This window comes from Lactuca serriola, chromosome 8 (genome assembly GCF_051521515.1).
Source record: "Lactuca serriola cultivar US96UC23 chromosome 8, Lser_US96UC23_V15, whole genome shotgun sequence".
Lineage (NCBI taxonomy): Eukaryota > Viridiplantae > Streptophyta > Magnoliopsida > Asterales > Asteraceae > Lactuca > Lactuca serriola.
In genome coordinates this window covers 84872545-84889924 of record NC_136415.1, presented here as the reverse complement: position 1 = coordinate 84889924, position 17380 = coordinate 84872545, and the positions used below count along the sequence as shown (strand labels likewise).

The window sequence follows — 17380 nt, the reverse complement described above, 5'->3', positions numbered from 1 at the left end:
ACCGACATCAAAATGAGCAAAATTGATATATTCTTGGTCTCTGATTGTTTTATGGACAATTTTGTTAGGGTCTCGGCAGTGGTGTTAGACAAGTTCATTATGGATCATTGACTTGTCTTTCTCAAGGAGAATGTTGTTGATTTTGGCCCTACTCCTTTCCGTTTCTTTAATTCTTGGCATAATATGGATGGATTTCATGATCTTGTTGTTAATCCTTGGAATAGTGTTGAATTCCTTGATGTTAACAGTATGCTGGCTTTTAAAAAGAAACTTCAGGTTCTCAAGTCGTCAATTCGAAAATGGAATCTTGATAATCGGTCGTTTTTCAAGACGGAAAAAGCTAATTGTAGTTCTGTTATTGCAGTTATGGATGTTCTGATTGATAGTGGGGTTGCTTCGAAAGAAGATTTGTTTCTTAGACAACATTTGGTAAAAAAGTTAACTGATATTCTTAATAGTGAAGCTAAAGACTTAGCTCAAAATGATAAGATTAATTGGGTTGTGGAAGGAGATGAAAATTCTAAATTTTTTCATGGTATTCTTAAGAAAAAGTGTAGACAAAAGGGCAATTAAAGGCGTTATGAAGGATGGAATTGGCTTGAAGACCCTAATTTAATAAAATCAGAATTTTTTGACCATTTTAGTCGCCGTTTCTCTCCTATAGTTTCTTCTCAAATGTGGTGTGATGCTCCCCTCCCTAATCGATTGTCTCTTGCTGATACCGATATTTTTGATTCTATGTTTTCTTGTGATGAGATCAAACAGGGTGTTTGGGATTGTGACCATGGTCGTGCTCTGGGACCCGGTGGTTTTTCTTTTGTTTTCTTTAAGGCGTTTTGGTTGATTATTGAGAAAGACGTTGTTCGTTTTATTGAAGATTTCTTTATAACAAGCCATTTTCCAAAAGGGTGTAACTCTTCTTTTATTGCTTGGATCCCTAAAATTACTTCCTCGAAGTTTGTTTTTGATTTTAGACCTATTAGTATGATAGGTTGTCAATATAAAATTATTAGAAAGCTTTTAGATAATCGGTTAAGCTCGGTTATTGGCGGTTGTGTTAGTCCCGAGCAATCTGCTTTTATTAAAGGCAAAAATATTTTTGATGGTCCTATGATTCTTAATGAAATTATGGAGTGGTATCAGAAATGAAAATCAAAGTTTCTTGTGTTTAAAGTGGAATTTGAAAAAGCCTATGATTCGTTAAGATGGGTTTTTTAGATCTTATGATGGAAGAAATGGGCTTTGGTTCTAAACGGAGAAGATGGATTGAAGGTTGCCTTATGAATGCTCGTGCTTCCATTTTGGTTAACGGTTATCCCACGACCGAATTTGAGATTTGTAGAGTTGTTCTTCAAGGTGATCCTTTATCCCCTTTTCTATTTATTATTGCAATGGAAGGCTTACATGCAGTAATTAGAAAGGCGATGTTTATTGGTCTCTTCAAACGTGCTTCTATTAGTGGTAATAACTTATTTATTTCTCATCTTATGTATGTGGATGATGTGATGTTTTTGGGGGAATGGTCTATTCGGAATGCTACTAATTTAATTAGTATCTTACGTTGTTTTTTTCTTTCTTCGAGATTGAAAATAAATGTTCAAAAAGTAAGTTGTTAGGTATTTTCGTGTTTGAAAATGGTATTAATGACATGGTTTGTGTTGTTAGGCTGTGGGGCCTTGGGTTTTCCTTTTACTTATCTTGGGGTTCTAGTTGGTAGCAGTATGACGCATATTGCTAATTGGAAGGGAGTTTTTGATAAATTAAAAAAAAAACTTTCTGGTTGGAAGGCTCGCACCCTTTCTATTGGAGGCTGAATGGTGTTGCTTAAAGTTGTCCTTGGGAATCTCCCTACTTATTATATGTCCATTTACAGGATACCGGTAGATGTGGAACAAAGATTGGAATCTCTTCACAATAATTTTTTTTGTGGGTGGTGACTTGGAAGATAAGAAGATAACTTGGATTGCTTGGAAAAAGTTTTTGGCTAGTAAAGAGCTCGGGGATTTGGGCATTAGAAGTATTTATGCACCCAATATCTCTCTTTTATTCAAGTGGATTTGGAGATTTAGAATGAAGCCTAATGACTTATGGGTTATTTTAATAATAAATATTCATGGGTTAGATAAGGGTATTGATAAAGCTTGCATTAATAGTTCTTTGATGTCTCCATGGATGATGACGATCAATTCAGTGAGATCCCTTTCAAAAAAAACAGGTTTAGATCTTTGTTCCTTGTGTGTTCGAAATATTGGGAAAGGGAATTCTACTTTATTTTGGGAGGACGTTTGGTGTGGTGATATCCCTTTAAAAACTCAGTTCCCTAGGGTTTTTGCGCTTGATTTGGAGAAGAATTGTACAATGGCTAACAAATTAAAGTTGTGTGACTGTTTTTTTGGTTTTTAGATGCCATTCTAGAGGAAGTGAGGAGTTGGTTTAATTTACTACCTTAATGTATTTTGTTGGCCATGTGGTTCTTGGTGAGAATCAAGACTCTTGGTTGTGGTCTCTTAATGCTTTAGTGGTTACACAGTTGCTTCTGCTAGGACTATGATTGATTCCCAATTTTTGGAGACCTCCTCTCAATCTACCAGATGTAATCGCTACCTGCCTTCCAAGGTCAATATTTTGTTTTGGAGACTACGCTTGAATAAAGTTCCTACCAAAGTGAATTTAGATAGACGAGGAATTGACATTGGTTCTATGCTTTGTCCTATTTGTGGAAATGATGTTGAGACCGTCAATCATCTTTTATTTACTTGTGGTATGGCGATGGATTTATGGAGTCTTGTTTCTAGATGGTGGGAGGTGGATATGCCTTTATTTTCTTCTATCTCAGAATGGATTTCTTGGTTAGATTCAGCTCGTTTATCTCTCAAGGTCAACAGATGTCTAGATGCGGTGGTTAACACCATGTTTTGGGCGTTATGGTCTTTTCGAAATAGTTTTCTATTTGCGAAAGACAAACCTCGTAAGGCGGTCATTTGGGTAGATTCAATCTCAATCTTTTTTTTGGATTAATTGTACATGTTCTAAGTTTAGAGTTAATTGGGTTGATTGGGTGAAAAGCCCATCTTTTGTAATCACTTAATGTAATTTTTTTCTAGCTTTTGCTAGTTTTATATATTGCCGCCGTTCTAAAACAAAATAAAAAAATATAGGTGTTTTGTTATAATTATTTCATAAAATAACTTGATATACTAAAATGATAACAATTTTAAATGAAATATGTAAATAATTAACAAGGGATATAGTTTTAAAAAATTAATATCCATGTCTTTCTACAACCATAATACTCAAGACTAACTTTATTATAGTCATCTTCACCACAGAGAATATTTTACTATAAACCACTCATCTTTTATGCTAAAAATCTTTAACCACCAATATTTTTGTGTACATCTTGTTGGTGTCAAGTTTATATTTTACCCTGAACAACAACTAGTTTTGTAAGACTTTCTTCACTACTGCTAGTTGACAGAGGACCATGTATGGATTAGTTTAAACCTATATCTTCTTTCGTATCTTTGTATCTTGCTTCTACTGTAATGATTCGTTTATTCTCAAGGCTACTTAATAACTTTGGCTTGCTACTCTAAGCTAATAGTAAATAATTTTTTGATATACAATATTACCAAGAGATTTTGTTGAATCTCATATCTAATAGACACAAACCAACAAGTAATATAGAGAATTATATGTCGATTAGTTGCGAATAATATCAAATTATTATTGATATAGTTACCAAGTTTCGTCCAGAAAATCAAATTGATCCTTCACGATCAGATCTAATTATAAGAAAGAAGTAGAAGCAAACTGTCCTATTATTGGACGAAAATAAAGACGAAACAATAATGTAAAACCGACCTATTGGTGGTTGATCTTGATCGTAGAATAATTGCACGAATAGGACTCCTTTCCGTAAAGGTTTTTACTTCGATTCTATCGGGTGTAAGCAATAGAGTAAAACCTTGGGATTTAATGCATATTGACCAAGTTTATAACAATAGTGGAAAAATGATAAACGCAAAGTGAATACTGAGAAACCGAAAGAAATCACAGAGAAAGAGAGAGAAAGACAGAGAGAGAGAGAGAGAGAGAGAGCATCGCAACTCGTGTGTATCGAATACGAATCCTAAGGAGTTGTATTTATAAGTGTCGAAACCGTAGAAGGCAGAAGGGGGCCCACATGGGCCGCCCCTGGAAACTCTAGGGCGACAACTTGCTCTCCAAGCAAGTCATTTTATGGGCCTTCCAGAATATTCTGACTTGACCTTCACGAAGTTAATGGCGGTCAACCATTTGACCAAATCGGTCAACTTGACCTGACGCGAACTCGTCAAAAATAAAAGTTCCTCGGCTCCTAGTGACCGATGCATCATGCGAAGTGCCATTTGCGCCTAAATCGCGGCATTTTGCGCACTTGTAGCGTTGACTAGTGCTAGGCTACGCTAGACGTGCATGTGGGCTTGGCCCATTCCTTTTCTCCACTAAAGCCTTTGAAAGCCTATCAAGAGAAATGGTATATAAACCCACTAAAGGTTTCTTCCCCCACCAATGTAGGATAGAGGAAACTTGCCAACTTGCAAGATTCCTTCTTTAATGTCCAACAATCCCCCACCAAGTTGGAAAATTTTCTTTCACTCAGACACATGATATCACTTGGGTGTCACGAAGATTAAATCCTAATTTAATGAGAACAAACATGAAGAGACCAATTCAATGGTATCCTTAAAGGTTTAAACATGAACCTTGTGACCTCTCCGGTTTACCCACACACATCACATGTCGTCTTTGCGTTCTCCATGAGCTCTAATATGGCCATCACTTGAGGCGACACCACGTCTAGATCATATAGGAAAAGTTTTAGAACATCTTCGTAGCTTAGATGTCACCAAAAAAAAGTTTAAGATTCGTAACTCAACCTCATTCTCAACAACGACGTACTATCCTACTTTACATGGATCTATCATTAATGATAGTACCTTCTATCATTAGCAACTTCGTTGTTACCCTTTAAACTTGAGAATTAGGAGCACTAATAACAAGTTGGGTTTCCATCACTAAGTGATTCTATTATGGTTTTATACCCATGACTCTAGTGGTAAATGTAACCAAATCTCTCATCAGAGGTTTGGTAAATGGATCTGCTAAGTTCCTACTTGTCTTGATCGACATAGACAACTTTAATGGTACCACTTTTAGTTAGCTGTCTCACAAAATTTTGTCATAGACCTACATGTCTCGAATTCCCATTATATACCGTATTATATACTTTAGACAATGTGGCCTCACTGTTACAGTACAAGGGTATTGAAGGCATTGGAATATCCCACAAAGGGATATCCATAAGTAGATCTTGAATCCTATCTACCTCTTGGCCTGCTGCTGTTAAGGCAATTAGCTCTGCTTCCATCGTTGAATGAGCTATGCATGTCTGTTTCTTACTTGCCCAAGAAATAACACCGCCAGCTAGAGTATAAATCTAACCACTTGTGGATTTTGAGTCACTAGTGTGATCTATCCAACTAGCATCAGAATACCATTCTCGTATTCCATTTGAGGCCGAATACGTCAACTCAAAAGTACTTGTTCTTTTTAGGTATCCTAGTACTCTACCCAATGGCTTCAAGTGCCCCATCCTTAGGTTGACAGTATATACTGACTTAGTTTGCTTACAGCGAATGAGATGACAGGTCGAGTGCAATATGTAGCACACATCATGCTCCCAATTACACTTGAATATTCTAGTTGAGCCACTGCTCGTCCAAAATTAACGTTTATTTTCACACTTAATTCAAAAGGAGTGTTGAATTCCTTAATATTCAAATGTTGAACTTGTTGGATTAGGTGTCGAAGCCAATAATTATTTTTGGTATGTACTTGATTTGATTATGAGCATGGTCCTTTTGGGTTGCCTTCACTCATGCAACTTGATAGGATAACAAGAGGAGAGAAAGTAGAATTTAATATATGAATAATAAATTCGTACTGAAAATGGTTTTATTAATATATTACAAGATTAATATATTATTTGGAAATCATATTATTTAATTAGTGTTTATCATAAATTAATTTGGAATTAAATTTAGTGGTCAAAAGAGACTGGTTAAATAAAGAGGACTAATATTGTAATTATTTGATAGTTGTAATTGGGCTGATGGATTACCTTGGAATTAACGTTGGGTGAATTCTATGGGAAGCCCATAATGAATTCGTCCAAGGGCTATTCTAGAAGGTGTCCATGGGCTGCTTAAGGCTTAAGAAGTCATATTTGGGTTTCCACCTAAAACCCTAGCAGCCACAATTATACATAGACCCCTTGAATTGTCAAAATCGGATCTATGCTTCAAGAAAACCTTGAAGGCCGATTTCAACCTTTCTCCTAAGTCTTCCTTTGTAAGAGTGTTTGTGACTCCATTAGAGGTGCAACACTTGGGGGACTAAGCTTTTAAAGGTCAAGGAGTTCTTGTTATTACTACATAACAAGTTGAGGTAATCATTCTAACTTGTTATTATGTTAATTTCGAAATAAGGATGCTAGATTAGGGTTTATTGATTAGGTATTCAATGTTTTATGTTCAAATTAGAAAAACCTAGATCAAAGCAATTATGGTTGCATGTACACATAGGAATGATCTTATGCTCAAAACTCAACAGTGGTATCAGAGCCTAGGTCGTTTTTCTAGTTGAATAGATGCAAAAGTGAACCGCCAAAGGATCAAAATGTAGAAAGTTTGATGTCTGACTGGCTGAATCGCCGAGTCCATGTATGGACTCGACGATTTAAATGAACTCGACGAGTTCCATAGTGGACTTGACGAGTTGAGTGCTCTTGTGCCAGGATTTTTGATTTTTTTGGCCAGATTTTGATTTGGATTGCTACCAAAACTCGTTTTTCTTGCCTAAATTCGATTTTTTAAGATTGGTATGGATATCCTAATCAAAATTGGTGGATTTGGTTAAATATGGATAATATAGGATTATTTTGATTCAAATATTTAACCTAGTAAGTTTGAAAAGTTTCTTACACCCTTTAGGTTTTATAGTTTAAATTGGAACTTAAAAATTTTTGTTTTTGAAATTTAAATAGTTAAACCCTAGTATATTGAAAGGTTTCAAACTTTTTCCTCAAGTTTTGGAATTTATAATTTAATTAAAGGGTATTAATTTTGAAATATTAAATTTTAAAACCCTAGTATTTTGAAAAGTTCAAATTGCACCCTTATGGTTTTATTAAATTAACTAAGTGCTTAATTAAGAGAGAGAATTAATAAAGCCATAACAATATGGTTTAAGATTAATCAAATTAAAAGTCTAATTTATTAATAGATTAAACCACCTAGTATTTTAAAAGTATAAAATACACCCTTCTACTATATAAAATTAAAAGTCTAATATATTATATATGTATAAGTCAAGAGTTAGTCTTACCGTTAGTAGGCCTCATTCACAAAGCTGGTCTATAAGGGGTGTTTAAGGAATCGGCTTGTAAAATGACCGCCATTGGGTATCCACTCTTACCCACCGCACCCTCAACTAGTGGAGGGTTGTTAGCCGAACGAAGTAACTCAACACTTTTATAAGTATAATTAAATACGAAGTAACTAAACACTTTTATACATTCCCAAATCTTAGTTACTTTAGGAAAAATGTGGAGTTGGTGCTAATCCATGAAATTGCACATTGCACCTTGTTGGTCGTCAGTGGAGTGTGTGTGGTTAATTGGCACACTAATATGGTACCAATGAAGGATGACAATGGGTAGCTCGTAGATTATCATAGATCAATGGAGCGTGTGTGGTTAACCGTCACATTGATTAAATGATAGACATCTTTGAAAGTACCAAGCTAATTACATGGTTATCCACACCTTGTTTGTGATCATCGGCATCCCAGTCACAAACATGAAAGGCATAATCGATATTAAACATGCCATTGAAAAGTTCAATGAATGTCAAAAGACCTAGGAGTTTCAATTCATTTAAAACCTAATTTTCAATTTTCAATTTTCATGGTGGAAATTGGTAAATCATCATTTACCTACCTTCAAATATTCTACAATTGGATTACGGTATCCCTCTTCCGAGTTGTAGAATATTGTGTTGGTTCTTAGCCTTAATATTTCATTTGGGTGATATATTAAGGATTGAATCAACTAACTTTAATTTCTCCAGTTTCTATATGTCAAAATCTAACAACTATGGTCTTCCCGAATCCTATGGAAAAAAATTTCTACATGAAGATGATGTTCCACGATTAGATCGTGGAAATGGAAATCATGCTTCACTTCCTCCACCTCCTCCCATAATTCTCCTTGACCCACATGTTCGAAGACTTGAAAAGTTCAAGGTCACTCAAGCCCTATTGGCAAGCAAACAAAAAGATGGAAGGTCTATATGCGCTCACGTCTTGAAGATGATGTTGCATATTGACAGGTTAGGAATGTTGGGTCTCGATGTCACAAGGAAGCTGGCTGTTGGCATGGTTCTTCAATCACTTCCCGAATCATATAGTGAGTTCATTAAAGATTACTTTATGATGGACCACGACATGACCCTCATTGATCTTACCCATTTGCTTATTGATGCTGAATCAGCAGTGGTTTGGCGCACTGGTCAAGCAAATTTGACTGGTAGATCAACCTCCCAAACTTCCATGGATATTGATAATGATAACATTGGAAGTCTAGAAAAACTTACTCTTCATAATGGAAAGGGATTGCCCAAGGTCAAACCGTCTGACTGAATGGTAAAGAGAAAAGTTGAATCTGAGATTGTCTCGTATGCTATACCATAAGAATCTGTTTGCTTCTATTGCCAAGAGAAGGGGCATTGGTTATGAAGCTGCCATACTAACCTGAAAGATCGCGAGGATCGGAGAGTCAAGCTGTATGAATCTGCTTCAGGTAAATCCACTATCTAACTCTATTAAGTTCCTATTTATAGATTCTTAATACATGATGTGATAAGATTGCATTTTGATGTTTTGTAGGATTGAAGAAAAGAAAGGAAGCTTAAAGGAAGAGTGAGCTGAGTCTGATCACGAAGAAATGGATTTCGATCGCATGGTTTGAAGATCAGATTATTTGAGCTGCTATTTAAGAGTTAGGATAGATTTCTTAGAAATATTTAGTAACATAGTTTTCATTTGTAATTGCATTTTAAGGACAAGTTTTTCTGCATATTTATAAATAAAATAAATTACGATTTTTGTCTTATTTTATATTTCCTTGCAATGGGATCTGTGAAAATTGATGTTTGTATGTTTCTATTATTAGCAATATTGAAATGGATGTGATTCCATATTATGTTATTTGTGATTGTGTCGGAAATTTACTAAATAAGGAAAGATTCTCATCGCCCAATTTTAAATTGGACAAAAACTTGGAATCATACAATTTGTTTTGTGTGATGAATGAGAACCTTCGTATTTGGAAAATTAAGACTAGTTCCTTGAAAAAGAGTCAAGTGAAGGACTAGGTGATCTAGTACACATTGTTGCGTATTGGTCAAGTCCACCACAAAGAACGATAAGAATATTCGTCATCATTTGCTAAAGGTTTAGTAAATATGATTATGCTTACAAGATTAGGTGTAATTCTGAAACATTGGAAAAGTTTCAATGAATGGAAGAACGAATAAAAAGAATCAATTAGGCAGAGAGATAAATGTTTCTCCAATCTGAAAAGAAAGGAGAGTATGTTTGTATCATGTCTTATGATCATCTTAGTGATTGTAGAACCATATCACAGTTGATCCTCTAAGGACACCTTAGTGCATTAGTATGGCTAAGAGGAATTGGAAATTGCTAAAATGGTTAAATCAAAAAGGTGAATCATACTTCGTTCCAAAAACGAGTCTTAGAGTCGTACTCCAAGATTGTCACTTGAGTGACATCATCTAAAGAAAGTTTATGACACTCATCAAATATGGGATAAAAAAGTTTCTTGTACATTTGAAATTGGTAAGTTCTGATGTCTTGGATAAGACAAAGACCAACTAAGACCAATTATACTTCATTTCAAATCTAAAAGCTTAGATCAAGAAATTTTAATCAAATTGAGTCAATGAACATATATAAATGTTATGTTGAAAAGATTCAACATAAGGGAACTCTATATATGGCAATATTATGGCAAGAGACTGGTAAAGTATCACGTTATCATTACATATCGTATCCCATACTCTTCAGGTATAGAATCGATTGCATATGATGTGATATTCGTCCGCTCTGATTTTCCAAATGCCGAGGGCATTAAGAGGGAAAAAGGACCAGAACCGGATATGACTAAAATAATTAAACAACTGTCAAGGACGATCGATTGGTTGCTTGTGGGCAGTTGGAACTATAGTAATAGATGGACCATATTGGCATCATTATGAATAGATAGGACTCTATTAAGAATGAGTTCTCATATAGGAAATTTGGAAATGTTTCCATAATGGGAGTTGGATATTAAGAATCTATGTAGATTAGAAAATTTTATGCAAGAAGGATGTTCAAAGAAATGTACTATGAATGTGAGACTTCATGTAGCACCTGGTTCTTGGTGCGTATTCTTGTATTTAATTCTTTAAATGAATTTCAATTTTGGCCTTAAACTCGGCAACTCGAAGGACTGACTCGCCGAGTAGAAGCGGGATGAGACGCAGAGTTTAAGTTGTGGACTCGATGAGTAACCGTTGTCTGGACAAAAACCCTAATCCAGGGGTTTGCACCCTATTTAAACGACCTTATGCATCCTCCATCACTCATTTATGCTCCCAAACACCCCTCATTGATACCCTAGCTGTTTTTGAAGCAATCTAAGCCTTGTTGGTGGATTTTGGTGCTTGTGATCTTAAGAAGGAAGGAGAGAAGCTTGAGGAAGCAAGTAGAGATCAAGGAAACCTGAGTTTGTGCACCTTCTTCAGCTCATTGAAGGTAAAAATTTGTGACCTTGCTCATTCATTTGTTATATCCCTCTTTGGGGAGGTTTAGGGCTTTTATGAGCCATTTTTGGTGGCCAACCATGTTTGCAAACATGGTTGGGGGTTTAAGCTTCTGAATCACATCATGAAAGGAGTCACTAGGCAGATTTGGGTTGCTTTTGCACCCATGAAAGGTCCCATGTGCCATATGAGCTTGTTTTATGTCCTTTTGAGCTCAAAGTCCCATGCAAGCACGTAAAGTTTGTAACTTTATGTGCTAGATCGATTGTAGAAGCTTGGATCTATCTTTTGATCAAAGGATGTACATCAGAAAGCAAAGATTTAGGGTATGGATGTGACCAACTCGGCGAGTCTAGGGGGTTCTGTCCCATTCTGTGGAGGGTCGAAAGGACCCAGTTGAGTGTGAACGGTTTAAGGGGGGTCTCCGGGGAGTGACCCAACGTTCTGGACTAAGCCATTGATCTGAAAGTTCATGGGACTCGGCGAGTGCACGAAGGTGCTCGGCAAGTCCAAGGAAATCTTCATAGAACTCGACGAGTTGTTCATACAACTCGGCGAGTCGAGGTTAGAACGTGTTCATCGGATGAAGATTAACTCGACGAGTTGTTCATACAACTCAGCGAGTCGGATGAATGACCATTGAGTATTAGTTAGGAAGTGAAATTGTCGAGTCAATTCCTTACTCGACGAGTAGAGACGGGAGTAAGGACAATCAACTGGATATGGACTCAGCGAGTTGGCAAGCCAACTCGGCGAGCCGGGTCAACTGGAAGTTGACTTTGACTTTGACTTGACTTTGGTTTGGAATCGGTCAGGGGTAAAATAGTCATTTTACCCTAGGAATAGTATCAATGTCTGATTAAGTGTTTTATGGAAGTATAGCCGGGGGATCACCGGAGTAGCCGTCAGACATTTGCGGATCAGTTTTTCAGCAGCTAGCCTTTTGAGGCGAGTTACCTTCCAGTAGGGGTGGGTCTAAGGCCACAATGCCGGCCCACCAAGTAGGAGTATTTTAGAAGATGATTGTCTTTGTGATAATTATCTTGGTATGGATGTGTGTTTGGTTATGAGATATATCTCTATGATATGTTACATGTATGATAGGGATAGTTTTCCCTTGACAGTGGTCCTTAGGACCGAAGGTTAGTTCGGTACTCAGATATGCCTGATTGTATGCTTATACCTTGTTGTTGTATGCTAGTAGTAGGGGTGGAATAAACCCCATTTACCGGTTGAGAGATACCGATGATGAATACCGGTTGAAAGATACCGATGGTGATTACCGGTTGTAAGATACTGATGATGACTACCGGTTGAAAGATACCGATGATGATTACCGGTTGAAAGATACCGATGGTATTGTATGGTATGTGGTATGATGGGGGAACTCACTAAGCTTTGTGCTTACGGTTTCAGTTTTTGGTTCCAGGTACCTCTTCGTCTAAGGGGAAGGAGCCATCGGCGTAGCATGACATCACACACACATATGATTTTTCGCACGAAGTTTTATGGGATTGTACTCTGATATGATATTTGTTTATGACGTGGGTTTCGAACATGATACATTGTTTTATGAAATGACGTGTTGGCACACTATTTTCTAATGAATGCTTTTATGAAATAAATAATTAAAATGAAATTTTTGGGCTTAAATTTTGGGATGTTACAAGTTGGTATCAGAGCCCTGGTTTGAGGGATACGGACACACCCTCGGGGGTGTCTGGACTCAAACCGAGGGACTAAAATATTTTTACAAGGAACATGGTTTTCTAAAATCTAAAATGGGAAGTTTTAAGAAAGACGAATTGTGTGATGTGTGCGACCGGCCGGGCTCAAGTAAGCTTTCCCCAAGATACCCATACTTGTTATGTTATGTTGTATGGTTTTGATTCAGGAAAATGCATGCTAGAATAGGACTAAGGATCTAGGAGGATGCCTTGTATGCCTGATATATGATTATGAGAATTGCATGCTAGTTAGGGCTAAGGATCTAGGAAGGATGACTTATATGCCTGTTGTGTGAGCTGTATGCTAGGATTGTTTAGTCAGGTGTAGGATGGCCTGTGTAGGTTATGCCTGGTTAGGTTACTCAACGCACAAATGCTACTTGCTTGTGCTATGGGGGTTCTGGCCAACTTCGACTAACTAGTGAACGAATATGTAACAGTATCCGCAAACTAGTTAGGGGGACGCGGTAAGGACTCCTAATGCAGCTGATAGTGGGGAGTATGTCGGAGAGTGCCCTAGGGAAACCTAGGATATGATCAGTGGGGAGAGCATCGGTGAAAAGGGACTTGGTGAAGTCAAGTCAATCCTTGAGGAAAGTACGGATAGATGTGGAAGGTAGTATGGGACCGTACTACTGAAAGCAGAGGATACGTACTTGATTCAAGGAGGACCGAGATGGAACCTGGAAACTTGGAGAGTGTGTGAGACCTTTCGGGGTATATGTGATCCTGACAATTGTGTTATTATTTTGAGAATGGTGGTCACACGTCATGGAGCAGGGGGATCAGGATCTAGTTCAGGATCGGGTTCGGGAGCGGGCTCCGAGCATGCCGATGATGGGTTACAAGAGTTCATCGCGTCTGAGATTACAAGAGGTATCCTTGAGGCGACCTCGGTCATTTTCGGGTCGATCAAGGAAGGGATTATTGAGATGATGGAGGATCGCCTCCGAGCATTCACGAGTGATCTGGTGTCTAGCCAGGTGGATACACGTGCACTGTCCTTTAAGGACTTCCATGGGAGTGGCGCACCGGATTTTCATGGGGTGAAGGACCCCATTGCTGCTAGGAGATGGATCGCAGACATCGAGTCTGCGCAGCTGACGAGCTTCTGCCTGGAAGGGTCGAATGTCCGTTTCAATGCAGGTTGTTTGAGGGATAGAGCCAGAGATTGGTGGGAGTTGATTGTCGATACGTTGGGAGCCCCATCCATTGAGGCTATGTCATGGTCAGATTTCGTGACCCGATTCAGGGCTGAGTTTGCACCAGCTATGGAGCTTCAGTAGCTGACCAGAGAGTTCTTGGATATGAGACAGACTACGGAGACTGTGGCAGAGATCACCGCCGAGTTCCGGTAGAGGGCCTTGTTAGTACCCTAGTATGCGGGGGATGAGGATATGAGGAGGACCCGATACCATGACATACTACGGGCTGATATTCGGGAGCATGTTCGTTTCTCTGCTTGCCCTACCCTGGAGTCCATGATTGCCACGGCTAGGGAGAGAGAGATTGATTTGGAGCACATACAGAAGAGGAAGGCTACTGAGGGGCAGGCGATGAGGGCTTCGGGAAAGAAGCCCAAGGGATCCGATGGTAGGCCGAAAGGCCAGTCAGGGCGGGACCGCTGTGGGAAATGCGGTAGGTCACATGAGGGAGTTTGTCACACTGGGTCGGGTTCAGGCTGCTATAAGTTCGGCAAGGTGGGGAATTTTGGTAGAGATTGTACTGCCCCTGCTTCTGCGATTTCGACATCAGACCTGATTTTCTTCCATTGCAATCAGAGGGGCCATAAAAAGGCCAATTGTCCCAGGTTGACAGCAGCAGCAACAGCGCCGACAGTGGCGCCAGCGTCAGTGACAGCACGGTTTATGGATGGTCGGAAGGTCAAGTCAGAGGCTCCAGTGGTTTGGAGCCTAGCATTTCAGCTAACAGCCGAGGAGGCACGCGTTGCACCCGATGTGGTGACGGGTATGATTCTTCTCCTCTGATTTATTTTTATGATGTTATGATATTGATATGTGCTCTGTGTATATGCGTTTAGGATCGTTCCATGTGAACGGTATCCCCGTTCAGGTGTTGTTTGATTCTGGTTCTACCCGATCATTTGTCTCTTGCGCTTAGCAAGAAGTTTCCTGAGTCTTCGGGCATGTTGGACTGCCCTCTAGAGGTCAAGATTGCAGATGACCGATCAGTGCGAGCATCGGAGGTCTACCGAGATTGTGTTTTGAGGCTGTTCGAACGTTACCTGGTAGACTTGGTTCCCATACCGTTGCGAGGGAACAAGGTTATTATAGGCATGGATTGGTTAAGCCCCAATGAGGCAGTGATAGATTATGCACATCAGCTGGTACGGATCAGGACCCCAAGTGGGGGAGAGTTGGTAGTGTAGGGCGAGAGGCCACAGCGAGGACCAGCTGTATGTTCAGCAGCGAGAGCTAGGCGCTACCTTCAGCAGGGTTGCGTAGGGTATATCGCGTATGTTAAGGACACCCAGGAGGCGGGTAAGGTGACAGTGGGCGATGTACCCGTGGTGCGGGAGTTTATGGATGTATTCTCCGAGGAGTTGCCTGGGATACCTCCGGAGAGGCAGGTGGAGTTTAGGATCGACCTAGTCCCTGGTGCAGCTCTGATAGCCAAGGCGCCATATCGGTTGGCTCCTCATGAGATGCAGGAGTTGTCTACACAGCTGCAGGAGCTGTTAGACAAGGGATTCATTAGACCGAGCAGTTCACCCTGGGGAGCCCCGATTATGTTTGTGAAGAAGAAGGACGGGTCGCATCGGATGTGTATAGACTATCGGGAGTTGAATAAGGTAACGTTGAAGAACCGTTACCCACTCCCAAGGATCGATGACCTCTTCGACCAGCTTCAGGGAGCATCTTGGTTCTCCAAGATGGATTTGCGATCAGGGTATCATCAGATGAGGGTCAGAGAGGAGGACGTGCAATAGACTGCTTTTCGGACACGCTATGGTCATTATGAGTTTGTGGTGATGCCATTCGGGCTCACCAATGCTCCTGCCGTGTTCATGGATCTCATGAATCGCGTGTGCCGGCCGATGTTGCATTGGTCCATGATTGTTTTCATTGACGATATCTTGGTTTATTCCAAGACGCAAGAGCACCATGAGGAGCACTTTCGTGAGGTTCTGAGTACTTTGAGGAGGGAGAGCTTATATGCTAAGTTCTCCAAGTGTGAGTTCTGGTTGCGCGAGGTGCAGTTTCTTGGGCACCCTGTCAACCAGGACCGGATATTAGTGGATCCGGCCAAGTTAAAGGCCATGATGAGAGGGGAGGTCCCGAGGTCTCCGTCCGAGATTCGGAGCTTCCTAGGATCGGCGTGCTACTATCGGAGATTCAATCAGGACTTCTCCAAGATAGCCGTACCCCTTACCAGACTGACGAGGAAAGCCGTGGTTTTTCGTTGGGGGCCCGAGCAGTAGGCCGCATTCGAGACGTTGAGACAGAGATTGTGCGAGGCACCAATCTTAGGCCTTCCAGAGGGCATGGAGGATTTTGTGGTGTACTACGATGCGTCCATCTCGGGTTTGGGCGCAGTGTTGATGCAGAGAGGGCACGTTATTGCTTACGCTTCGAGGCAGCTGAAGCCTCACGAGGCGAACTACCCGACGCATGATTTGGAGCTGGGGGTTGTTGTGTTCGCCCTCAAGATTTGGCGTCATTACCTCTATGGGGTTTGTTGTACCATCTACACGGACCACAAGAGCCTGAGGTGTCTCATGGACCAGCCGAATCTGAACATGAGGCAGCGTCAGTGGCTTGACGTGGTAAAGGATTATGATTGTGAGATCCTTTACCATCCGGGGAAAGCCAATGTGGTGGCTGACATGCTTAGCCGTAAGGCAACGCCGATCCAATATATCTGCCTAAGGATGACAGTGGTGACTCTGCTGCTAGAGCGGATCCGCAAGGCTCAGCAGGAGGCTATGAAAGAGGAACATCGGAAGAGTGAGTGGATTGTGGGGCAGGTTTCCTCCTTCGACTATGATAGCCGAGGGCTACTAACTCTTCACCGTAGGGTGTGGGTCCCTTATCGTGGAGGCGTGCGCCAAGTTCTGATGGAGGAGGCGCACAAATCCCGGTTCTCCATTCATCTCGGGGCGATGAAGATGTATAGGGATCGTCGTCTGGACTATTGGTAGCCCTGCATAAAGCGGGATGTCGCATGGTACGTGGAGCGGTGCTTGACCTGCAGGAAGGTCAAGGCCGAGCATCAGAGACCGCTCGGCAAGATGCAGCCGTTGGATATTCCGCTATGGAAATGGGAAGACATCACGATGGATTTTATCACCAAGCTTCCCAGGACCGCACGGTGAGTGGATTCAATCTGGATCATCGTCGATCGATTGACCAAGAGGGCCCACTTTATCCCGATTTAGGAGAGCATCTCGGCTGAGAATTGGTCAATATCTATATCAGGGAGGTGGTGGCGCGGCACAGGGTGCCAGTTTCGGTGATTTCGGATAGGGATATGCGGTTCACATCCAGGTTTTGGAAAAATTCCATGACGAGTTGGGTACTCGTCTACACTTCAGCACCGCCTTTCACCCGCCGACGGATGGCCAGAGCGAGCAGACCATCCAGACTCTAGAGGACATGCTGCGGACATGTGTTTTAGACTTCGGAGGTAGCTGGGATACCTACCTTCCATTAGCGGAATTCTCGTATAATAATAGCTATCATGCGAGTATCGACCGTCCCC

At 40.5% G+C, this 17380-nt stretch overlaps 1 protein-coding gene across 1 annotated transcript; it reads left to right on the top strand.

The window, feature by feature from the left end:
* Positions 1-1205: 1205 nt before the first annotated feature.
* On the top strand, positions 1206-1814 carry LOC145067122 (uncharacterized). The gene is made up of 2 exons (XM_079014328.1): positions 1206-1461; positions 1666-1814. The coding sequence occupies exons 1-2, from the start codon at positions 1206-1208 to the stop codon at positions 1812-1814; spliced, it is 405 nt and encodes a 134-aa protein (XP_078870454.1).
* The last annotated feature ends 15566 nt before the right edge of the window (positions 1815-17380 follow it).